This window comes from Salvelinus fontinalis, chromosome 36 (assembly GCF_029448725.1).
Source record: "Salvelinus fontinalis isolate EN_2023a chromosome 36, ASM2944872v1, whole genome shotgun sequence".
Classification (NCBI taxonomy): domain Eukaryota; kingdom Metazoa; phylum Chordata; class Actinopteri; order Salmoniformes; family Salmonidae; genus Salvelinus; species Salvelinus fontinalis.
This window is the reverse complement of record NC_074700.1, coordinates 25008152-25033969: the sequence shown is the minus strand read 5'-3', so window position 1 is coordinate 25033969 and position 25818 is coordinate 25008152. Positions and strand designations below refer to the sequence as shown.

General features: G+C 42.0%; 2 protein-coding genes and 1 long non-coding RNA gene across 5 annotated transcripts in view; 1 reads left to right on the top strand and 2 right to left on the bottom strand.

Moving 5' to 3' along the window:
- LOC129835512 (uncharacterized) overlaps positions 1-10136 on the bottom strand; it is a 55817-nt gene extending 45681 nt beyond the window's left edge. The window contains exon 1 of the long non-coding RNA XR_008756426.1: positions 9771-10136. This is a non-coding gene — a long non-coding RNA (uncharacterized LOC129835512). The remainder of the gene's footprint in view (positions 1-9770) is intronic.
- Positions 1-20187, top strand: part of LOC129835509 (rho GTPase-activating protein 6-like) — a 129810-nt gene extending 109623 nt beyond the window's left edge. For all 3 annotated transcript variants that reach the window (XM_055901165.1, XM_055901166.1, XM_055901167.1), the window contains 10 exons: positions 4317-4402; positions 4878-5096; positions 7051-7261; positions 11295-11350; positions 12090-12240; positions 13652-13854; positions 14064-14243; positions 14354-14442; positions 14729-14970; positions 16941-20187. In XM_055901165.1, coding sequence (XP_055757140.1) covers positions 4317-4402; positions 4878-5096; positions 7051-7261; positions 11295-11350; positions 12090-12240; positions 13652-13854; positions 14064-14243; positions 14354-14442; positions 14729-14970; positions 16941-17323 — 1820 coding nt within the window. In that variant the 3' untranslated portion in view covers positions 17324-20187. The remainder of the gene's footprint in view (positions 1-4316; positions 4403-4877; positions 5097-7050; positions 7262-11294; positions 11351-12089; positions 12241-13651; positions 13855-14063; positions 14244-14353; positions 14443-14728; positions 14971-16940) is intronic.
- Positions 20183-25818, bottom strand: part of LOC129835510 (ubiquitin carboxyl-terminal hydrolase 12-like) — a 25512-nt gene continuing 19876 nt past the window's right edge. The window contains exon 10 of the mRNA XM_055901169.1: positions 20183-24428. Coding sequence (XP_055757144.1) covers positions 24327-24428 — 102 coding nt within the window. The 3' untranslated portion in view covers positions 20183-24326. The remainder of the gene's footprint in view (positions 24429-25818) is intronic.

The window sequence follows — 25818 nt, the reverse complement described above, 5'->3', positions numbered from 1 at the left end:
TGCGTAGTGTAGACACTGTAGGTACTAGGCTGGGGCGGGGAGGTGGTGCCGGAAATACCGGACCGTGGAGGCGTACTGGCACTCTTGAGCATTGAGCCTGCCCAACCTTACCTGGTTGAATGCTCCCGGTTGCCCGACCAGTGCGGGGAGGTGGAATAACCCGCACCGGCCTATGTAGGCGAACCGGAGAAACCATGCGTAAGGCCGGTGCCATGTATGCCGGCCCGAGGAGACGCACTGGAGACCAGACGCGTTGAGCCGGCCTCATGACACCTGGCTCAATACCCAATCTAGCCCTACCAGTGCGGGGAGGTGGAATAACCCGCACTGGGCTATGCACTCGTACAGGAGACACCGTGCGCTCTACTGCGTAACACGGCGCCTGCCCGTACTCCCGCTCTCCACGGTAAGCCTGGGAAGTGGGCGCAGGTCTCCTACCTGCCCTTGGCCCACTACCTCTTAGCCCCCCCCCCATGGAAATTTTTGGGAATTACTTACGGGCTTTTTCGGCTTCCGTGCCAGACGCGTTCCCTCATAGCTCCGGTTCCTCTCCCCGGTAGCCTCTGCTCTCCTCAGTGCCTCCACCTGTTCCCATGGGAGGCGATCCCTACCAGCCAGGATCTCCTCCCAAGTGTAGCAACCCTTTCCGTCCAATACATCATCCCATGTCCATTGCTCCTTTCTCTCCTGTCCCTTACTCCGTTTAGTTTTCCCTTGCCGCTTGGTCTTAGCGTGGTGGGTGATTCTGTAACGACTGACGCTCTCCTCATCCTCGGACGAGGTGAGGAGAGAAGGATCTTCAGACCAAAACGCAGCAGTTGGGAAATAAGCCATCTTTATTAAAAATACGATGGCCACACGAAACGAAACAAAACACTTTCAAACTACAAAACAAGAAAACGACGTTGACGAAACCTGAACATAAACTTACATAACTAAACATAAACTTACGTACAGGAAACAGACGACATCGAAACGAAACGAAACAAACAAACGCTACAGTCCAGTGTGGTACGAACATACATACTGACACAGGAGACAATCACCCACAAACAAACAGTGAGAATGCCCTACCTAAATATGACTCTTGATTAGAGGAAAACGCAAACCACCTGCCTCTAATCAAGAGCCATACCAGGCAAACCAAAACCAACATAGAAACAGAAAACATAGAATGCCCACCCAACCTCACGTCCTGACCAACTAACACACATAACAACTAACATAAATAGGTCAGGAACGTGACAGTCCCTTTAATTGTACATCTAGCCCTTTAATTGTGCATCTAGCTCTTTAATTGTGCATCTGGCCCTTTAATTGTGCATCTGGCCCTTTAATTGTGCATCGAGCCCTTTAATTGTGCATCTGGCCCTTTAATTGTGCATCTAGCTCTTTAATTGTGCATCTAGCTCTTTAATTGTGCATCTGTCCCTTTAATTGTGCATCTGTCCCTTTAATTGTGCATCTGGCCCTTTAATTGTGCATCTAGCCCTTTAATTGTTCATCTGGCCCTTTAATTGTTCATCTGGCCCTTTAATTGTGCATCTAGCTCTTTAATTGTGCATCTGGCCCTTTAATTGTGCATCTGGCCCTTTAATTGTGCATCTAGCCCTTTAATTGTTCATCTGGCCCTTTAATTGTGCATCTAGCTCTTTAATTGTGCATCTGGCCCTTTAATTGTGCATCTGGCCCTTTAATTGTGCATCTGGCCCTTTAATTGTGCATCTGTCCCTTTAATTGTGCATCTGTCCCTTTAATTGTGCATCTGTCCCTTTAATTGTGCATCTGGCCCTTTAATTGTGCATCTGGCCCTTTAATTGTGCATCTAGCCCTTTAATTGTGTATCTGGCCCTTTAATTGTGCATCTAGCCCTTTAATTGTGCATCTGGCCCTTTAATTGTGCATCTAGCTAGTGAGGAATGTGCCATCTAATGGCTGCTGATCCTTTCACAGCAAAGTTGGTAAATAACAACTAATAGATACAAATGATACAGTGCCTTCGGAAAGTATTCAGACCCCTTGACTTCATCAATCTACACACAATATGCTATAATGATATTGCAAAAACAGGTCTTTAGAATTTTTGCTTAATTTATATAAAAAAGAAAAACTGAAATATCACGTTTACATAAGTATTCAGACCCTTTACTCAGTACTTTGTTGAAGCACCTTTGGCAGCGATTACAGCCTCGAGTCTTATTGGGTATGATGCTACAAGCTTTGCACACCTGTATTTGGGGAGTTTCTCCCATTCTTCTCTGCAGATCCTCTCAAGCTCTGTCAGGTTGGATGGGGAGCATCGCTGCACAGCTATTTTCAGGTCTCTCCAGAGATGTTAGATTGGGTTCAGGTCTGGCCTCTGGCTGAGCCACTCAAGGACATCCAGAGACTTGTCCAGAAGCCACTTCTGCATTGTCTTGGCTGTGTGCTTAGGGTCGTTGTCCTGTAGGAAGGTGAACCTTCGCCCCAGTCTGAAGTCCAGAGTGCTCTGGAGCAGGATCTCACTGTACTTTGCTCCGTTCATCGTTGCCTTCATCCTGACTAGTCTCCCAGTCCCTGCAGCTGAAAAACATCCCCCAGCATGATGCTGCCACCACCATGCTTCACCATAGGGATGGAGCCAGGTTACCTCCAGACGTCACGCTTGACATTTAGGCCAAAGAGTTCAACCTTGGTTTCATCAGACCAGAGAATCTAGAGGTGCCTTTTGGCAAACTCCAAGTGGGCTGTTTTGTGCCTTTTACTGAGGAGTGGCTTCCATCTGACCACTCTACCAACAAAAAAAACTGATTGGTGGAGTACTGCAGAGATGGATGTACTTATGGAAGGTTCTCTCATCTCCACAGAGGATCTCTAGAGCTCTGTCAGAGTGACCATCGGGTTCTTGGTCACCTTCCTGACCAAGGCCCTTCTCCCCCGATTGCTCAGTTTGGCTGGGTGGCCAGCTCTAGGAAGATTATTGGTGGTTCCAAACTTCTTCCATTTAAGAATGATGGAGGCCACTTTGTTCTTGAGGACCTTCAATGCGGCAGACATTTTTTGGTACCCTTCCCCAAATCTGTGTCTCAACATAATCCTGTCTCGGATCTCTACGGACAATTCCTTTGACCTCATGGCCTGGTGTTTTGCTCTGATATGCACTGTCAACTGTGGGACCTCATATAGACAGGTGTGTGCCTTTGCACATCATGTCCAATCAATTGAATTTACCACAGGTGGACTCCAAAAGATGATCAATGGAAACAGGATGCACCTCAGGTACATTTTGAGTCTCATAGCAAAGGGTCTGAATACTTAAGTAAATAAGGTCATTTTAATACATTTCTAAACATTTCTAAAAAACTGTTTTTGCTTTGTCATTATGGGGTATTGTGATGTCATTATGGGGTATTGTGATGTCATTATGGGGTATTGTGATGTCATTATGGGGTATTGTGTGTAGATTGCTGAGGATTTGTATTTATTTAATCAATTTTAGAATAAAACTGTAACGTAACAAAATGTGAAAAAAGTCAAGGGGTCTGAATACTTTTTGAAGACACTGCATACTTACTCATGATGTACTTCTCCCAGGTAAGCCTACTTTGCAGTTAACATTTAATTTAGGTTTTTGGGGAATGTATTTCTGTCAACCCACAAGATGGTTATCACATCAATTAGCTACACACAGACAGACAGGGGAGATATTCCTGGAAATTAATTGGGAGATATTATGTAAGGGTTTGGCATTTTAAGCCAATAGTGGCTGATACCTGTGAGATGTGTTTATGACAGTTAGCAGTTAAACACGTGAAAATTCCATGTACTTTCAGAATTGTTTAGCAAGCTACTCACAGGTAGGTTGCCGAGCTACTGGTAGGCGATCAACCTGTGGGAGACCGCTGACATAGGGCATTACTGGGCCCCAATCCCCATGGGTAGAATACATGGTTCCCACCATAGAAATGTTGCTGTTGTATGTATGGCTATTTAACCCTCAAAAACACAGGGGAAGATAAAAGATGAAACACCTTCCTGTTTGTGAGTAGTGGAGATGAGATGGGATTAGAATGGGTGGAGGGAAGGAGAGGAATGTTGATAGTCTCAGGGAGGAAGGGAATTACAACTTGTTAAAAATAAGTATCCCTAATGTAAGATTGTTTCTCCCTCTCTCTCTCTCTCTCTCTCCTTCCCAATCTATCCCTCTCTCTTTTCCTCCATCATACCTATTTTTCCCTTCCCTCTATCCCTCCCTTCCTCTCTCTTTCTCCATCCCTCTCTCTCTCTCTCCCTCTTTCCCCTCCTCCCCTCTATCCCTCCCGTCATCTCTACCACAGAGACAGCCGCCAAGGCGTTTGGTATATCCCTCTCCCAGGCGATAGCCAACGACCGGGCGTACAAGCAGCGCCAGGATGCTCTGAAGGTTGGTTGTTTTCTACGTTAGATTATTTTACTGTAAAGTGTGAAAAAATGCAGTAAAAACTCAGCAGTGGGTGTAGATCCAGGTGAACAACTAAGTATCCCAAAAAATATATAATAATACTCCCGCTAGAAAAGACAGAAGAACAACGTTTTAAAGGGATAGCCCTTTTTCTACTTACCCAGAGTCCAGTATGAAGGAAGTTGAAGGTAGTTTCACGAGCCAATGCTAGCTAATGTTAGCTCAATGACTGGAAGTCTACTGGAACAGCTAGCATACTGGCTCGCGTAGCTACCTTCAACTTCCTTCATACTGGACGCAGAGACAAAAATTATATCCATGAGTTTATCTGACACTGGGTGAGAATAAAAAGGGTAATTGTCAAATTATCACACTACCACTTTACTTTGTTTTACTGTAAAGTGTGTTGCAATTGATTTGATTTGAGTGTGAAAGTTTGATTTGATTTGCTCTGAAGGAGAGCAGAAGAGACTGTCTGGATCTGGAGGCCAGCGTCCTGATGTTCCGGGCTGAAAAACGCCAGCTTAGCGACGGGAACAAACCCCTCTGCAGCACGGCTTCACCACCCTTCAGTGGATCTACGGCTTCATCTTCCTCATCCTCGTCAGCACTGGAGCTGCACAGCAACCCACTGTCACCCAGGTTCCTGGATAACACGGCTAGAGTGCAGAGACGGGTGAGTGGGAGAGAGCAGACAAAGAGGCACGTGTCGTGCACACGTGAACACACACATGCGCACACAGACAGACAGACAGACAGACAGACAGACAGACAGACAGACAGACAGACAGACAGACACACAGACACACAGACACACAGACACATTCAGACACATTCAGACACACACACACATTCAGACACACACACACACACACACACACACACACACACACACACACACAGACACAGAGAACGTTTGGACTGTAATATGTTGACCTCTTCTGGGCTTTTGAAAGAGCTGTCAAACATGTGTCAACTACGATTTTCAAAACATGACCGTGTTATTAATATACAGTGCCTTCAGAAAATATTCACGTCCCTTGAAGTTTTCCACATGTTGTTTTGTTCCATTTAAAGGATTATGTCACTGCCTACACACGACACCCTATAATGTCAAAGTGGAACTATGTATTCCACATGTTGTTTTGTTCCATTTAAAGGATTATGTCACTGCCTACACACGACACCCTATAATGTCAAAGTGGAACTATGTATTCCACATGTTGTTTTGTTCCATTTAAAGGATTATGTCACTGCCTACACACGACACCCTATAATGTCAAAGTGGAACTATGTATTCCACATGTTGTTTTGTTCCATTTAAATGTTTATGTCACTGCCTACACACGACACCCTATAATGTCAAAGTGGAACTATGTATTCCACATGTTGTTTTGTTCCATTTAAATGTTTATGTCACTGCCTACACACGACACCCTATAATGTCAAAGTGGAACTATGTATTCCGCATTTTTCTTCTGATTAATTCAAAAATTAAAAGCTCAAATGTCTTGATTCAATTAGTATTTAACCCCTTTGTTATGGCAAACCTAAATAAGTTTAGGAGTAAAAATGTGCTTAACAAGTCACATACAAATAGCATGGACTAGTGTTTAATATGATTTTTGTATGACTACCTCATCTCTGTACCCCAATTACATAAATTGTATTATCTGAAATAAATTATATTATTATAATATACAATTATCTGTAAGGTCCCTCAATCGAGGAGTGCATTTTAAACACAGATTCAACCACAAAGACCAGAGAGGTTTCCAATGTCTCAAAAAGAAGGTCACCTGTTGGTAGATGGATAAAAAATATATATAATTACTTGAAGTTATTAATTACACTTTGGATGGTGTATCAATACACCCAGTCACTACAAAGGTATAGGCTTCCTTCCTAACTCAGCTGCCGGAGAGGAAGGAAACCACTCAGGGATTTCACTATGGTGACATTATAACAGTTACAGAGTTTAATGGCTGTGATAGGAGAAAAACAAGTATGGATCAATAACATTATAGCTACTCCACAATACTAACCTAAATGACAGAGTGAAAAGAAGGAAGAAGGAAGCCTATACAAAATAAAAATATTCCTGGGAAAGATGGATTGGCAAGAAAAAAAGAAAACAAAAGGAACTAATAAATTAGTCATGTCAACGTTTCCTCTAAACTGCGTACGTTCGTGGCTGTGCACTTCCTCCAGGACTGCGGTGCCGAAGACATGCCGCGCATTAGTTTGCACTATATAGATCCATGTGTCTCTACGTTCCTTTGTTAACTCGCTGGTTTCCCTCCTTCACTTTCTCTCATTACTTTATATCCATAAACTATCTTAAAATGTTCCTCTCTTCTACCCTCCTTTCTCTCTTCCTCCCTCCTGTCTCTCTTCCTACGTCTCATCTCCCTCCTCTCTGCTCACTCACTCTCTTGTCTCCCTATCTTATTTCTTTCCTCTCCTGCTCTATCCATTCTCATACCCTCTATTCCCTCTCCCTTATAATCTATAATCTAACTTGAAATGCTAAAACTCTCTTTTTCTCCCCCTCTCTGTCTCTCTCCATCTCTCTCTCTCTCTCTTTCTCTCTCTTTTTTTGTCTCTCTTCCCATCTTCCCCTTTTACAGGGTGGCCTATCAGTGGACTGCATCTCAGATCTTGTAGAGAGTCAGTCCCGCCTGTTGGAGGCGCTGCAGCTGTCCCACCCTGCAGAGCTGGAGCTGAAGAAGACTGCACCCGGAGCCGGGGAGCGGACCCAGACCAAGCTCAGCCTCAACCCCATCTATAAACAGGTCCCCCGCGTGGTGGAACGCTGCTGCTGTCACATAGAGAGACATGGTGAGTGTGTTTAAGTGTGTTTGTTTTTTTGTTGGACATTTTATGTTTATTTAATTTATTTTTTCTATCATGCACAAATATTCATTATACAAATTATCAGCGATCAACCATTTACATCACTACATCAAACATGTCTAACACAAAACAAAACACAGGTAAAAACAAGAAAATACTTTAAATAAATACAAAAAAAACTAAATTTAAACAAAGTGCAGATGAATTCACTTAGGAAAAAATCTCAAAGATTCAAGAAGATGTTATTATTTTTGTTATTAACTATGGACAAAGTCTTAACCACATGATTCAAGTAAATCACAAATATTTGTAATTTTGGTATAGAATTCTGGAATTTTTGTTTGTGTAAAAAGTAGTTGGCAACAAGAATAAAACAATTCACAGTCATTTCAATGGTCTTCTTATAATTGCAATAGTAACATATTAAATCCTTCATGTCAAAAAACATGGGTAGTGTTCAAAAAGATAAATATGTGCTCTGAAAAGGTTTTCCGATAAAAATCTATCACAGATTTACGTTCACAGAACAAGAGCGTAAGATTTTTCTTTGTCACAGAAAACACAGATATCATCCATAGCAAAACCTTTGGACAACATAGAATTACATGGATAGACTGTCTCTTATGTAGAATCTTAAAGGGCACTTCCGTAAATTTGTTTGGTATACAGTATTTGTAAGACATCAACCAAGCTATTTTTCAGGAAGAAACATATTCCAAAATGGTTTACCTCGAGGTGTAAATTGGTTCCGTGAATGTAAAATTTGACTTATGTATTTGCTACAGCAAGATTTCTCCAGTCAGACCACGCCTTCCAAGCTGAGTTCTAGATAAGCTCTGTGATCATCACCGACGCTAAGATGAGTTTTCATAATGTAGTTAGACCACTGGGAATGGCTTTGATCACAGAAATAAACTCTCGGAAAAGGTATTGGAAACTCATTCAATGTTATAAATTATTCATACAAAAGAATACCCCTGTTGTGGAACACATTAAGAACAAAGTCAATATTCCTTTCATGCCAGCTGAACAATTACTTTCCCATACAGTTATGTCTGAATTATTCCACAAAATTGTGCAGGAAACATATTTTCCAGGACGTTAAAGATTGTTGGTGAAAGCTAGCCAATTTAGCGGGTAATCTTTCAGAAATATAATTACATTTCAGTAAAAATGTAAGACCTCCCAACTTATTAAACACATTGTTTGGAATGAAAAACCATATTGAATCTGTATTTGACCAAATATCTCTTCAACCGAATGATCTTGAAAGTGTTATTTATGTCAACAAAATCCTACACTTCCAAACCTTCAGATTGTTTTTATTTGATATGACTGACTTCTTCAGTTTGTGAGACTTATTTTTCCAGATGAAGTCAAGAAAGGTCTTGTCAACATCACCAACTATCATGGTCCAAACGCACCAAGACAGTCGTGAAGAGGGCACGACAAAGCCTAATCCCCCTCAGGAGACTGAAATGATTTGGCATGGGTCTCCAGATCCTCAAAAGTTCGACAGCTGCACCATCGAGCTGCACCATCGAGCTGCACCATCATTGCATCACCGCCTGTTATGGCAATTTCTCGGCACCCGACCGTAAGGCGCTACAGGGGGTAGTGCGTACGGCCCAGTACATCATTGGGGCCAAGCTTCCTGCCATCCAGGACCTATATACTAGGCGGTGTCAGAAGAAGGCCCAAAACATTCTCAAAACTCCACTCACCCAAGTCATAGACTGTTCTCTCTGCTACCACATGGCAAGTGGAACAGGAGCACCAAGTCTAGGTCCAAAAGGCTCCTTAAAAACTTCTTATGGCTGCAAGCCCTATATCGGGATCAATATGACAACAGCCAGTCCAAGTGCAGGGCGCCAAATTCAAAAACCATAAATAAATTAAAGTTCCTCAAACATACATGCGTCTTATATCATTTTAAAGGTAATCTTGTTGTTAATCCCACCAAAGTGTCCGAATACAAATAGGCTTTTCAGCGAAAGCACTACAAACGATTATGTTAGGTCACCACAAAACTAAAAATAATCATAGCCATTTTTCTCAGCTAATGATAGCATCACAAAAACCAGAATAGAGATAAAATGAATCACTAACCTTCGATTATTTTCATCAGATGACACTCATAGGACTTCATATTACACAATACATGTGTGTTTTGTTTGATTCAATTCATATTTATATAAAAAAATCTGAGTTTACATTGAGGCTACAAGAATCACTAAATGCAAAAACATCAAGTGACTTTGCATAGCCCATCGTTTCAACATGAATACTCATCATAAATATAGATGATAATACAAGTTATACACATTGAATTATAGATATACCTCTCCTTAATGCAACCGCTGTCAGATTTTTAAAAAACTTGAAGGAAAAATAACTGCACGCTATAATCTGAGACGGCGCTCAAATTAGCATGTCACAGCTGCAAAGATAGCGTCACTATAAACAACAAAATATATTATAAATATTTCATTACCTTTGTTGGTTTCGATCAGAAAGCACAGCAGAAACTCCAGGTCCACAATAAATGTTTGTTTTGTTCGAAAAAATCAGTTATTTATGTCCAATTGTTAGCGCGTTTGGTAAACATATCCAAACGCTAATTCTGGTCAGCTTCATATCGGACAAAAACTTCAAAATGTGATATTAACGGTCGAAGAAACATTTCAAACTAAGTACTGAATCCATCATTAGGATGTTTTTAACATATAGCTTCAATAAAGTTCCAACCGGAGTATTATTTGTTCTCTTCGTGAGCCATGGAACGGCAGTGGCTTGCATGAGGATGTGGCTTGTTACGCGAGTGGCTGCTTGATGGACACCTGACTGATTCTGCTCTCATTCTCTCCCACAACACCATAGAAATCTCATTAGAATTTCTATTGATTGCTGACATCTAGTGGAACCCCTAGGCAGTGCAACCCCAGTCCTACGTCATTTGGACTTCTTTAGAGAGTCTGTTGAATACAGACAATCTCAGATTTCTGACTTCCGGTTTTGATTTCAACTCAGGATTTTGCCTGCCAATATGAGTTCTGTTAATCTCAGAGAAATAATTCAAAACAGTTTTAGAAACTTTGGAGTGTTTTCTATCCAATTTCTAATAATATGCAAATATTAGGAACTATGACTAAGGAGCAGGCCGTTTGAAATGGGCACCTTTCATCCAAGCTACTCAATACTGCCCCTGCAGCCATAAGAAGTTTTTAACAGCTTCTACCCCCAGTCCATAAGACTGAACAATTCATCAAATGGCTACCCAGATTATTTGCATTGACCCCCCCACCCCCTTTGTTTTTACACTGCTGCTACACGCTGTTTATTATCTATGCATAGCCACTTTACCCCTACCTACATGTACAAATGATCTCAATTACCTCGACTAACCTGTACCCCCGCACATTGACTCGGTACCAGTACCCCCTGTATATAGCCTCCACATTGACTCTGTACCAGTACCCCCTGTATATAGCCTCCACATTGACTCGGTACCAGTACCCCCTGTATATAGCCTCCACATTGACTCGGTACCAGTACCCCCTGTATATAGCCTCCACATTGACTCTGTACCAGTACCCCCTGTATATAGCCTCCACACTGACTCGGTACCAGTACCCCCTGTATATAGCCTCCACATTGACTCTGTACCAGTACCCCCTGTATATAGCCTCCACATTGACTCTGTACCAGTACCCCCTGTATATAGCCTCCACACTGACTCTGTACCAGTACCCCCTTTATATAGCCTCCACACTGACTCTGTACCAGTACCCACTGTATATAGCCTCCACATTGACTCAGTACCGTAACACCCTGTATATTTATTTTACCTTTATTTAACTAGGCAAGTCAGTTAAGAAGTTTTTGCTTTGTTTCATGTCTATTTACTATTAAATTATCATCCTGTACTTGCTTCCAGTCTCCCAGTGTCTGTCGTCTCAAGACCGTTACAATTAACTGTTAAAAATGTTGCTTTTTAAAATGTCAACTGTGTTCTCAGGGCTACAAACTGTGGGGATTTTCCGTGTTGGCAGCTCCATAAAGAGAGTTCGGCAGGTGAGGCAATAAAAAATAATAAATTCTCCACATTACATGTTAGCACTGTAGTGATTTATACCTACTGGGTGTAATGATGTACTGTAGTGATTTATACCTACTGGGTGTAATGATGTACTGTAGTGATTTATACCTACTGGGTGTAATGATGTACTGTAGTGATTTATACCTACTGGGTGTGTTTATGTACTGTAGTGATTTATACCTACTGGGTGTGTTTATGTACTGTAGTGATTTATACCTACTGGGTGTGTTTATGTACTGTAGTGATTTATACCTACTGGGTGTGTTTATGTACTGTAGTGATTTATACCTACTGGGTGTGTTTATGTACTGTAGTGATTTATACCTACTGGGTGTAATGATGTACTGTAGTGATTTATACCTACTGGGTGTAATGATGTACTGTAGTGATTTATACCTACTGGGTGTGTTGATGTACTGTAGTGATTTATACCTACTGGGTGTAATGATGTACTGTAGTGATTTATACCTACTGGGTGTGTTTATGTACTGTAGTGATTTATACATACTGGGTGTGATGACGTTGTGTTGATGTTGTGACAGGTGTATTTCTCCTCTTCTGTGTACCCTGGGCCGTTAACCCCTGTCATTTTCTGTTTTCAAAGCATCATCACATGTGAAACTGACCTTTTATTTACTGTGTATGTGGCCGGTGCATGTCATCTTGTTAATGTGTATGTCTGGTAGTGATTTGTGTGTGTGTTTCCCCCTGCAGCTGCGTGAGGACTTTGACATGGGGACAGATGTGTGTCTGGAAGAGGAGCACAGTGTCCATGATGTAGCAGCTCTGCTGAAGGAGTTCCTCAGAGACATGCCTGACCCTCTACTGCCTAGAGAGCTCTACTCTGCTTTCCTCCACGCCAACCGTACGCCACACACACCCTATCCCCTAACCAACACACACACACCCTATCCCCTAACCAACACACACACACCCTATCCCCTAACCAACACACACCCTACCCCCTAACCCATACACCCTACCCCCTAACCCATACATACCCTACCCCCTAACCCATACATACCCTACCCCCTAACCCACACACCCTACCCCCTAACCCACACACACCCTACCCCTAACCCACACACACACCCTACCCCCTAACCCACACACACACACCCTACCCCTAACCCACACACACACACCCTACCCACTAACCCACACACACCCTACCCCTAACCCACACACACACACCCTACCCCCTAACCCACACACACCCTACCCCTAACCCACACACACAAACCCTACCCCCTAACCCACACACACCCTACCCCTAACCCACACACACATACCCTACCCCTAACCCACACACGCTACCCCCTAACCCACACACCCTACCCCCTAACCCACACACCCTACACCCTAACCCACACACCCATCTCTGTCTTCTCTGTGGGTATCTAACCCATCACTGTCTTCTCTGTGGGTATCTAACCCATCACTGTCTTCTCTGTGGGTATCTAACCCATCACTGTCTTCTCTGTGGGTATCTAACCCATCACTGTCCTCTCTGTGGGTATCTAACCCATCACTGTCTTCTCTGTGGGTATCTAACCCATCACTGTCTTCTCTGTGGGTATCTAACCCATCACTGTCCTCTCTGTGGGTATCTAACCCATCACTGTCTTCTCTGTGGGTATCTAACCCATCACTGTCCTCTCTGTGGGTATCTAACCCATCACTGTCTTCTCTGTGGGTATCTAACCCATCACTGTCTTCTCTGTGGGTATCTAACCCATCACTGTCTTCTCTGTGGGTATCTAACCCATCACTGTCCTCTCTGTGGTTATCTAACCCATCACTGTCTTCTCTGTGGGTATCTAACCCATCACTGTCTTCTCTGTGGGTATCTAACCCATCACTGTCCTCTCTGTGGGTATCCAACCCATCACTGTCTTCTCTGTGGGTATCTAACCCATCACTGCCTTCTCTGTGGGTATCTAACCCATCACTGTCCTCTCTGTGGGTATCTAACCCATCACTGTCTTCTCTGTGGGTATCTAACCCATCACTGTCTTCTCTGTGGGTATCTAACCCATCACTGTCTTCTCTGTGGGTATCTAACCCATCACTGTCTTCTCTGTGGGTATCTAACCCATCACTGTCTTCTCTGTGGGTATCCAACCCATCACTGTCCTCTCTGTGGGTATCTAACCCATCACTGTCTTCTCTGTGGGTATCTAACCCATCACTGTCCTCTCTGTGGGTATCTAACCCATCACTGTCCTCTCTGTAGGTATCTAACCCATCTCGGTCTCCCCTCATCTGTCCTGTAGTTCTGCAAGGAACAGACCAGTTCCTGTACCTCCAGCTGCTCCTCTACCTGTTACCGGCCTGTAACTGTGATACCCTGCTCCGCCTCCTCACCCTGTTACACACCGTACAGAGCCACGCACATGACACCACAGGACCACATGACACCACAGGACCACAGGACACCACAGGACCACAGGACACCACAGGACCACAGGACCACGTGGTTAGTGTCTAGAGTGTGTGTGTGTGGATTTTGGGTTAAAAGTGAAACCTCTTATCTCTCTTTTTTTCTCTCTATGTCTCTCGCGGTCTCTCTCTCTCTCTCTCTGTAGCTTGTACTGTAACTAGCCTAGCCTACACAGTAGGTAGACCTAATATGTGGTCTATCCCCCTAACCCCCCCTCTCACTCTCTCTCTCCCCCCTCTCTGCAGTTCCTAGGCAACAAGATGACAGCAACAAACCTGGCGGTGATCTTTGGTCCCAACCTGTTGCAGGGGGAGGGGAGCGGAGGGGACAGGGAGATGACTCCTCACGCCATGGGCATCGAGGACAGCACTGCCATCATCAACGTCACCCTGCAACTTATACAGAACTACAGGCGACTGTTCACGGTACCGTGTGTGTGTGTGTGTGTGTGTGTGTGTGTGTGTGTGTGTGTGTGTGTGTGTGTGTGTGTGTGTGTGTGTGTGTGTGTGTAAATCTCCTGTCCTCTTCTCCCCAGGTGTCAGCAGAGCTCCAACAAGAGGTGCTGATGAGTCTCATTCAGACAGATCCTGACATCATCGACTATCTTCTCCGCAGGAAACTCAGGTATGTTTCATTTCAGGGCCCATAGTAGGAGCACGGATCAGGTTTCCCCTGTTTATTCTTATTTATTATGATCTAAAAGGCAAAACTGGTCCTGGATCAGCTCTTCAGGTGTCTCTGAATCCCAGTGTTGTGTGTTTATATGTCTGCCTTTATCACCAGCGCTGCAAGACTTCCTGCAACGTCAATAATAAATTACTCTCTCCTCCGTCCCTCTCCTCCCTCTCTTCCTTCTCCCTCCCCCTCTCCTCCCTCTCTTCCCTCTCCTCCCTCCCTTCCATGGTGACAGTCACCTGGAGGTGGGGACAGTAGATTCTACAGGGGGTCGGCGGGACACGGGGGTGTCTCTGGACTCTGTGGGGGCATTCAGTGGTAGCCTGTCACCCCTGGAGAACCCCTCGCCATTCTTCAACTTGTCCCCCCTGGAGCCCCCCTCTCCCCTCTTCAACCCTGACGGGCCCGGGGACGGCAGCCTGACCAGTGAGGTGTTCTTTAACCTGGAGGCGCTACGACACCACAACAACAAGAAACGTAAGTCCCGGGTCATAGAGGGGACACCTCTGTTGCTACACCCTTATTCATTCTGTTGCTATGGTTATTGCTAGGCTTAAAGACACACTCCAGCTATTTTTGAACTTTTCCTGTTGAAAAACAAAACCCCATAAATACAGTAAAGTACACGTAGTTAAGCGTAAACAATTGGTTTTGAGCAAAATAGTATTTTTTTAAACACAACTGCAAACCTCAAGGAGTAGGTCTGATGGGAATCTGTGATGTCTTTGCCCTCCCTCTTGATTGAGTAACAGAGGAGCAATAGAGAACAAAATAGGAAAGCCCCCCCCACACAATTTATCTGGACCACTTATTGAGATGGGCCTTTTGTTAAGCTAGAGTTAGTAGTAGTATACGGGTTATGGTTGAGCCGGGGTGTGGACAGGAAGCTAGTTAGGGTTAACATAATAATAACAACAATACACACCGTACCGATTGATAAGATTGTAATAACAAACACCATTCAAAATAACATTGTAAAAACAAACAAACATTGTAGATAACACTGTAATAGCAAAGTAACAACATTCTAAATAAAAAGTAACAACATTCTAAATAACATTGTAAAAACATTCTAAATAACATTAACAACAAAGTAGCAACATTCTAAATAACATTGTAAAAACAAACAAACATTGTAGATAACACTGTAATAGCAAAGTAACAACATTCTAAATAAAAAGTAACAACATTCTAAAAAACATTGTAAAAACAAACAAACATTGTAGATAACACTGTAATAGCAAAGTAACAACATTCTAAATAAAAAGTAGCAACATTCTAAATAACATTGTAAAAACAAACAAACATTGTAGATAACACTGTAATAGCAAAGTAACAACATTCTAAATAAAAAGTAACAACATTCTAAATAACATTGTAAAAACATTCTAAATAACATTAACAACAAAGTAGCAACATTCTAAATAACATTAACAATATTCTAAATAACATTAACAACATTCTAAATAACATTGTAACAACAAAGTAGCAACATTCTAAATAACATTAACAACAAAGTAGCAACATTCTAAATAACATTAACAATATTCTAAATAACATTGTAACAACAAATTCTAGACAACACTGTAGTAACAACATTCTAAATAACATTGTAATAAAGTAACAACATTCTAAATAATATTGTAATAAAGTAACAACATTCTAAATAATATTGTAATAAAGTAACAACATTCTAAATAACATTGCAATAAAGTAACAACATTCTAAATAACATTGTAATAAAGTAACAACATTCTAAATTACATTGTAATAAAAGTAACATTCTAAATAACATTGTAATAAAGTAACAACATTCTAAATAACATTGTAATAAAAGTAACAACATTCTAAATAACATTGTAATAAAGTAACAACATTCTAAATAACATTGTAATAAAGTAACAACATTCTAAATAACATTGTAATAAAAGTAACAACATTCTAAATAACATTGTAATAAAGTAACAACATTCTAAATAACATTGTAATAAAGTAAGAACATTCTAAATAACATTGTAATAAAAGTAACAACATTCTAAATAACATTGTAATAAAGTAACAACATTCTAAATAACATTGTAATAAAAGTAACAACATTCTAAATAGCATTGTAATAAAGTAACAACATTCTAAATAACATTGTAATAAAGTAACAACATTCTAAATAACATTGTAATAAAGTAACAACATTCTAAATAACATTGTAATAAAGTAACAACATTCTAAATAACATTGTAATAAAGTAACAACATTCTAAATAACATTGTAATAAAGTAACAACATTCTAAATAACATTGTAATAAAGTAACAACATTCTAAATAACATTGTAATAAAGTAACAACATTCTAAATAACAGTGTAACAAAAGTAACATTCTAGAAAACATTGTAATAAACACCCTTCTAAATGACAATATCTAGAATAACAACACATCTTTCCCTCCATAGGCTCCAACGTGATCCTGTCCAAGTCCATCGGCCAGATGAGGCAGTTCCACTCCAACCACAACCTCCTGAGTCTGGCCCAGTCCTCTAGCAGCTCCAGAGTCCACCCAGAGGACAGCTACCATGCCCAGGAACAGAGGGCTCCGCTGGGGGAAGATCTGAGCTTCACCCTGGGGGCTGCCTCATGCTCCAGCCTGGGAGGACAAGGGGATAACAGTGTCTGGGTGAGGCAGACACCCCAGGAGGAGAGAGAGAAACAGGTGGCTAACAGTGTCTGGGTGAGGCAGACACCCCAGGAAGAGAGGGAGAAGCCACCTCCTAGTAATTCCAGTTATTTCTGGGACTTCTTCACAGGGAAGAGCTCGGGGTCGGAGACCATGGTATGATAGGACAGGACACTGGGGGGTGCGGTGGAGGGTGAGCGCATTCCAGGGGCGGATTGGGACTAGAAATCGTTGGAGTAGCCAGTTTCCAGGCTGATGGAAGGTGGTTGGACCATGGACTCTATGGGGGCCTCCAGTGGTAGCCGGTCACCTGACCATGAGAGAGAGGGTATATATACGTGTCAGACAAGCACAACCCAACATACTAAACACACTGTTTTATACTAACACTGCTTGGGACTAACATTACCGAGGAGTTTTATATATATTTCTTTTTTACTATTGTTCCTATATCTTCTTTGGACTCCGTGTGATGCGGCTGGAGACTATGTTATGGTACACTATCCCTTATCACAGTACAGCTTTTTACTAGGCACATTAATTAAGTTTGAAACATTGGTTACAATGATGTGGGGTGGGGGCGGGGCGGTTCTGTAAGATGTACCGAAAAGTGTATAAAACTTCTTTGCTTCAGCTTCTGATGCATGAAACAAGAAATTGGGGCCTCTTCTTTCTATTCCACAAGAGGGCAACCTTTACCACACCTCGTGAAGAGCTCGGGCTGGCTGCTGTGGACTGGAACTGTTACCACACTTCATAGGACTATTTGAATTAACTACCAGGGACAATATGGCCGTAGATATGTTCTACAAGTAAAGACATTAGTTAAATAAAGGTTAAATAAAAACTTTTTTTTTTTAAAGACATACCTAAAGATTCTGAGAATGCTGTGTACTGTACAGACCTACCTAAAGATGGAGAGAGAATGCTGTGTACAGACCCACCTGAAGATGGAGAGATAATGCTGTGTACAGACCTACCTGAAGATGGAGAGAGAATGCTGTGTACAGACCTACCTGAAGATGGAGAGATAATGCTGTGTACAGACCCACCTGAAGATGGAGAGATAATGCTGTGTACAGACCAACCTGAAGATGGAGAGAGAATGCTGTGTACAGACCTGCAGTTGAAGTCGGAAGTTTACATACACCTTAGCCAAATACATTTAAACTAAGTTTTCACAATTCCTGACATTTAATCCAAGTAAAAATTCCCTGTTTTAGGTCAGTTAGGAACACCACTTTATTTTAAGAATGTGAAATGTCAGAATAATAGTAGAGAGAATCATTTATTTCAGCTTTTATTTCTTTAATTACATTCCCAGTGGGTCAGAAGTTTACATATACTCAATTAGAATTTGGTAGCATTGCCTTTAAATTGATTAACTTGAGTCAAACTTTTTGGGTAGCCTTCCACAAGCTTCCCACAATACATTTGGTGAATTGTGGCCCATTCCTCCTGACAGAGCTGGTGTAACTGAGCCAGGTTTGTAGGCCTCCTTGCTCGCACAAGCTTTTTCAGTTCTGCCCACAAATTTTCTATAGGATTGTGGTAAGGGCTTTGTGATGGCCACTCCAATACCTTGACTTTGTTGTCCTTAAGCCATTTTGCCACAACTTTGGAAGTATGCTTGGGGTCCTTGTCCATTTGGAAGACCCATTCGTGACCAAGCTTTAACTTCCTGACTGATGTCTTGAGATGTTGCTTCAATATATCCACATAATTTTCCTTCCTCATGAAGCCATCTATTTTGTGAAGTGCACCAGTCCCTCCTGCAGCAAAGCACCCCCACAACATGATGCTACCACCCCCGTGCTTCACAGTTGGGATGGTGTTCTTCGGCTTGAAAGCCTCCCCCTTTTTCCTCCAAACATAACAATGGTAATTATGACCAAACAGTTCTGTTTGTTTCATCAGACCAGAGGAAATTTCTCCAAAAAGTACGATCTTTGTCCACATGTGCAGTTGCAAACCCTAGTCTGGCTTTTTTTATGGTGGTTTTGGAGCAGTGGCTTCTTCCTTGCTGAGCGGCCTTTCGGGTTATGTCGATATAGGACTCGTCTTACTGTGGATATAGATACTTTTGTACTAGGAGACAGAACACATCTCCTTCCTCCTTCCTGAGCGGTATGACGGCTGCTTGGTCCCATGGTGTTTATACTTGCGTACAGATGAACGTGGTACCTTCAGGCGTTTGGAAATTGCTCCCAATGATGAACCAGACTTGTGGAGGTCAAAAAAAAAATTCTGTTGTCTTGGCTGATATCTTTTGATTTTCCGATGATGTCAAGCAAAGAGGCACTGAGTTTGAAGGTAGGCCTCGAAATGCATCCACAGGTACACCTCCAATTGACTCAAATGATGTAAATTAGCCTATCAGAACCTTCTAAAGACATGACATTATTTTCTGGAATTTTCCAAGCTGTTTAAAGGCACAGTCAACTTAGTGTATGTAAACTTCTGACCCACTGGAATTGTGACACAGTGAATTATAAGTGAAATAATCTGTCTGTAAACAATTGTTGGAAAAATTACTTGTGTCATGTACAAAGTAGATGTCCTAACTAACTTGCCAAAACTACAGTTTGTTAAAACATTTGTGGAGTGGTTGAAAAACGAGTTTTAATGACTCCAACCTAAGTGTATGTAAACTTCCGACTTCAACCTTACCTGAAGATTGAGAGAGAACGTCGTGTACAGGCTACAAGAGACACACCTGTTATAGCAACTTCTACTTTATGATAACCTTGTCCTTACCATGTAAATGCAGTATTTTGTCACTTTTTATTTTGTATGCATGTGTATTAGTGTTCTTATCCTTTTAAGTTGCATTGAAATTAAAAACACAATACTTGTTCCATGAGGTACTTGCTAAATGGATATTTAGATCCTTCACAATACTATTCTATACTTTAACAAGCGAGAGTCCCTCAAGGTGTAGCTAAACCTTGACGTTTGTCAAATTTTTTGACAGTTGTATCTTACAATTATTATATTCCTGATCCAAATTAAAATGTACAATTGTTGCTTCGTCATTCTTTATTGAATACAAATGGGGGGAAATATCTTCAGGGGGTAAAACAGATCTCAAAAGACGAAAGTGGGTTGATGATTCCCAGCTTCGTGAAGCAAGAAGACGCCTGGTTATCATTCAAGTGCATTCCTAATGTGTAACGTTTGGGAAATTTCTGTAGTCATTTTTGGGGGGGGGGATTGTCGTGTAGTTCTGGAAAATACATGACTGTAGAACAATGATGGGAATCAGTAGACACAGCAGCAACACGAGAGAACATCCCGTTTCTACCAGTGAAAAAGCTGTACATGTTCAACAGTACTTATAAAATGTACAATGTGACAGAACTAGCACTCAGAGACAGACTGAGGAGGGAAAAATGACACCGCAGTTCGATTCGTTTTTCTTCCTCCCCATCGAACACCAGTAGTTTATTTATCGGACACCTTTTATTTGACCATATCAAGCTTCACTGCATCTGGGCCGAGACCAGTCTGTACCACAATGCACCCTGCTCGCTCCCTCAACGTCCACTTCAACTTAAAATCACTTTCTACAGCAGAATCAGGTTCAATCCCATTTACATCCATGGCTACTTAAATAAGTGAAGTGGACATCCATCGACGTGTCTCCCATGTCAAGTTTAGTTGACTGGCATTTGAAATGGAATTGGCCCCACTCGTTTTAATATAGTTTGGTTAGAAAGATAAAAATAACCCTGCAAAGTCATTCAAAAGAAGAAGATTCTACAAACAGAGCATATTGGCTTTGAATCATTGATTATTTATAAAAAATGTATTTAGTTTGGCGAGGGAGTGCTTTCATATTGGCCAGGTAATATTTCTAGGACCAGGGAGTTTTTCCTAAACTTGGGCCCTAGATATTAGTTAGAAGCTATTAGTAGGGTCCAGAGTTTTTCCTGGTTAGGTCACGAGGTCAAGAAAAACACTAGACCCAAATGTAACATTACCGATCACGTTAACACATGGACCTCTTTCTCAAGCAAATAATTATACCCCAATAATATCTTATATTTACGCATGGTAAATATGTGTTCCAAACAGCACCTTATTCCCTATATATTGAACTACTTCTGACCAGAGCCCTATGGGAAAACATGGTCAAAAGTAGTGCACTAAATAGGGAATAGGGTGCCATTTGGAACGGAACATCTCTGAAATATTACCCCCAAATAATTCCAAACCATATTCATCTCAGATGCCTACACAAGAATGGCAGGACTAAATTAGTCAAATATACATCATATATATATATATTTTTTTTTTAAAGACACATCTAGGAAAAAGTCAACATAACATTCGTAAATAATTATACTTAAATAAAAACAACAGACCCTAGTTTTAATATAGGTTGTTCCCCATCCTTGTTTAACATCCCTCTCCATCTCATCCATTTGATGGAGGTGCGGTGGTCTGGGTGCGTCCCCATATTCCCAATCTGGTGCACAGGGCTCTGGTCAAAATCAGTGCCCTATATAGGGCATAGGTGTGTCAGCACATTTAAAGAAACAGAACGGCTGAAAAACGCCTTTACAGACTGATCTGTGGTCTGTTTTAGAGGTTTCCAACCTAAACGGTCAAGTTGAGGAATAATGGTAAAGGTAGATCCCACAGATCCTAGATCTGTGTCTGGGGGTCAACTTCAACCTGAACCTTAAAAGACCCAACAGCTAAAATGACCTTTGAACTCCTCTCATACATGGAGGGGCTGAGTCACAATAGTCTAACGAGGTGTCCTCTCCTTCATCTGCATTGATGTGAAAGGACTGGACTGGTGAAAGCAAATACCTGGAAAGGCATAAAATGTTGCTGTCCCCTACCCAGTGTTTCTACATCCCTGCAGATGGAGAGATGAAGATTCCCCTTTAGACTACTGAGACAGAACCAGGAAGTAAAACAGGATTCATTACAGACCAGTGTAGTGTGTTGGTAACATATGAAGCTGCTCGAGCTAAACAGTATTTACGGACCATCAGGCTGCATTTCATGTCCCTCTAAGCTAAGCTGGAATACACACTACGGAAAGCTGTTTTTCTGTACTGTGTCCTGCTCTCTGTGTGTGTGTGTGTTCGCGGGTCGCTTACTCCAAACACAAAAATCAACCCAAGTGTGTTGGCTGTGTGTGTGTGTGTGTGTGTGTGTGTGTGTCAATCGCACTGTCAGCAATAACCTATAGAGAAAGAAAAGGGTCAAACTACTGTTGAACACACACACACATGAGAAATAGGGTGTCCTTTGTGACTCAGAGTGAACCATATATGCTAGAGTGTACTCGTGTTTACTAGGTAGATAGTAGCCTATAGGCTAGAGGAGTGTACTAGTGTTTACTAGGTAGATAGTAGCCTTTAGGCTAGAGGAGTGTACTCGTGTTTACTAGGTAGATAGTAGCCTATAGGCTAGAGTGTACTAGTGTTTACTAGGTAGATAGTAGCCTATAGGCTAGAGGAGTGTACTAGTGTTTACTAAGTAGAAAGTAGCCTATAGGCTAGAGTGTACTAGTGTTTACTAGGTAGATAGTAGCCTATAGGCTAGAGGAGTGTACTAGTGTTTACTAGGTAGAAAGTAGCCTATAGGCTAGAGGAGTGTACTAGTGTTTACTAGGTAGATAGGTCTACAATAGGCCTAAGTTAATGAGTTTAACTCTACCACACTCCAAATGCGCCTATGAGACCCTACGAGCCAAAGTTTAAACAAAATAGTGCACTACGTAGGGAATAGGGTGTCATTTGGGATGCAGGTATAACTAGTACTGGTCAGGATAGGTGAAAACCCCAGGCCCTGTGTACGGGCCAACCAATGAGCAGCCAGTTCCTTACTGTACATTCAACTTAACACAGGACCCACTCTAGTCCTAGCTAATATAATATATAAAACACCTCCCATGTCAGAGCTATGTATTCATAAAACCTCTGATCTAGGATCAGGTCTCTGTCCATAAGAATCTGATTGGTTATGATCTACATGGCCAAACCAATACTCGATTAGCACTCCTACTCTGAGAAGCTTTATGAATAGTGGGCCATATTCCAGTTTGCTCTCTGTTGAGAGAAATCGGTTCTGTTCCAAAATCTGCACTAGCATACTACTTAGAATATATTGGGCATGCATACTTAGCAGTGTGCTAGTATAGATATTGGGACGTAGCCTATAAAGAGTGAAGTTAGTTACTCCAACTGGCAGTGTAACACATATTTAACATTACCAAACAACAGCTATGTTTGGTTAACTTGTGCGTTCAAAGAAGAAAATAAACATCTGTCTACATCAGGCTCTGATTGGAAGGTTGAGATCAGGTGACAGGAAGTGGAGGAGCTAAATGAGGACCTACTCCATATCTAGTGCACTAAGTTTGGAGTGCACTAGATAAATAAATAGGTTGCCATTTGAAACACTGCCATTGACACCAATGAGGAACTTGTTTGATTAGGAGACATACAACATACACACATGGTTGGCAGGCGTTTTGTAGTGTGTGTGGTATAGTTTGCTGTTGTTGCCAGAGGGAGAGTGTGGGGGGGGGGGGAATAGAGAGCACACGTGTCCCTTTAAAAACAGATATACGTGCAGCTTTTGGCATCCAAACCATAATTTAAACACAGCCAGATCTGGCCTGCTGAGCTGCAAAAAGGGACCAAACTCTTCTCTCCACCCCACTCTCCAAACCAACAACGACAAAGGAGAACATTCTGGAGATGGCAGATCTACTTTTCATCCTACCAAACTGCTGTTTAACACCACCGCAGTGGCACTATGTATGACAAGGACACCAGTAATGACAACACTCTATGTAAGCGGCGAGCTAGCCAAGCCAACATATTTTCTAATCTACCGTCAAACCATAGAGAGAGAGACCATCAGGACGATCTTGACTAGGATGATGATGACTATGACGAAGCATAACGATCCCTGATCGCTGATCTTCTTCTCCAATGAAGTCATATCCTGTCACACTGATGGGTTGCTCGGCCATCGTTGGCTCCTGTCTGCTGAAGATCCTCCATCCATCCTCCTGGCGCTCCACAGTGCAAAGCTCTGCTGTAAAGCCTGAATATTTATAACGGATGGTGGGATGGGCGGGGCCTGTGGCAGCCCAAGCCCCTCCCTATGCTGAGTCCAAATCGCATTGGCTGGTTCAGTCCCGGGACTGGTAGAACAGGATGTAACCGGACTCAGAGTTCTTGGAAATGTCCGACGTTAGACCGTAGAACTCCTCGATCGCCTGGGCGTCGATTTTCTAGAAAAGTTGGAGAAGATAAAAAGAGGGAGGAGTTGAAGATTAGAGAAGGACAACAGACGCCTTTCCATGACCCATTATTCACCATATGTTGTTTTCTTCTGGCACGAGACAGACGCGACATATAGTTCACCATATATATTAGTTCACCATATATACTTTCCGAAAGCCCTGTATATAATTCACCAGTGCATTGGGAAAGCATTGAGACCCCTTGACCTTTTCCGCATTTTGTTACGGGACACCCTTATTTTAAAATGTAGTCATTTCTTTTTTCATCATCAATCTACACACAATAATGACAAAGCAAAACCAGGCCATTTTTTTTATTGCAAATGTATTATTTATTTTTAAACAATATTGAAATATAACATTTACATAAGTATTCAGACCCTTTACTCAGTACTTTGTTGAAGCACCTGGTAGCTATTACAGCCTCGAGTCTTGGGTATGACGCTACAAGATTGGCACACCTGTATTTGGTGATTCTCTCTCATTCTCTGCAGATCCTCTAAACCTCTGTCAGGTTGGATGGGGAGTGTTGCCGCACAGCTATTTTCAGGTCTCTCCAGAGACGATCGATCGGGTTCAAGTTCAGGCTCTGACTGGGCCACTCAAGGACATTCAGAGACTTGTCCTGAAGCCACTCCTACGTTGTCTTGGCTGTGTGCTTCGGGTTGTTGTCCTGTTGGAAGTTGAACCTTGACCCCAGTCTGAGGTCCTGAGCACACTGGAACAGGTTTTCAACGGTCTTTCAGTACTTTGCTCTGTTCATCTTTGCCTCAACCCTGACTAGTCTCCCAGTCCCTGCTGATAAAAACATCCCCACAGCATGATGCCGCTGCCACCATGCTTCACCGTAGGGATGGTGGCAGGTTTCCTCCAGACGTGACACTTGGCATTCAGGCCAAAGAGTTCAATCTTGGTTTCATCAGACCAGAGAATCTTGTTTCTCATGGTCCAAGAGTTCTTTAGGTGACTTTTGGAAAACTCCAAGCGGGCTGTTATGTGCCTTTTACTGAAGAGTGGCTTCCGTCTGGCCACTCTACCATTGGGAGAACCTTCCAGAAGAACAACCATCTCCAAAGAGGAACTCTGGAGCTCTCTCAAAGTGACCGTCAGGTTCTTGGTCTCCACAGGTTCTTGGACTTCTTGGTCTTTACCACAAATGGAATCCAATCAAGTTGTAGAAACATCAAGGATGGTCAATGGAAACAGGATGCATCTTAGCTCAATTTCAAATTTCACAGCAAAGAGTCTGAATACCTATGCAAATAAGGCATCTTATTTTTAATACATTTGCAAAAAGTTCTATTACCCATTTTCGCTGTCATTATGGAGTAGTGCATAGATTGATGAGAATTTTTTTTAATTCTAAAATGTATTAAAT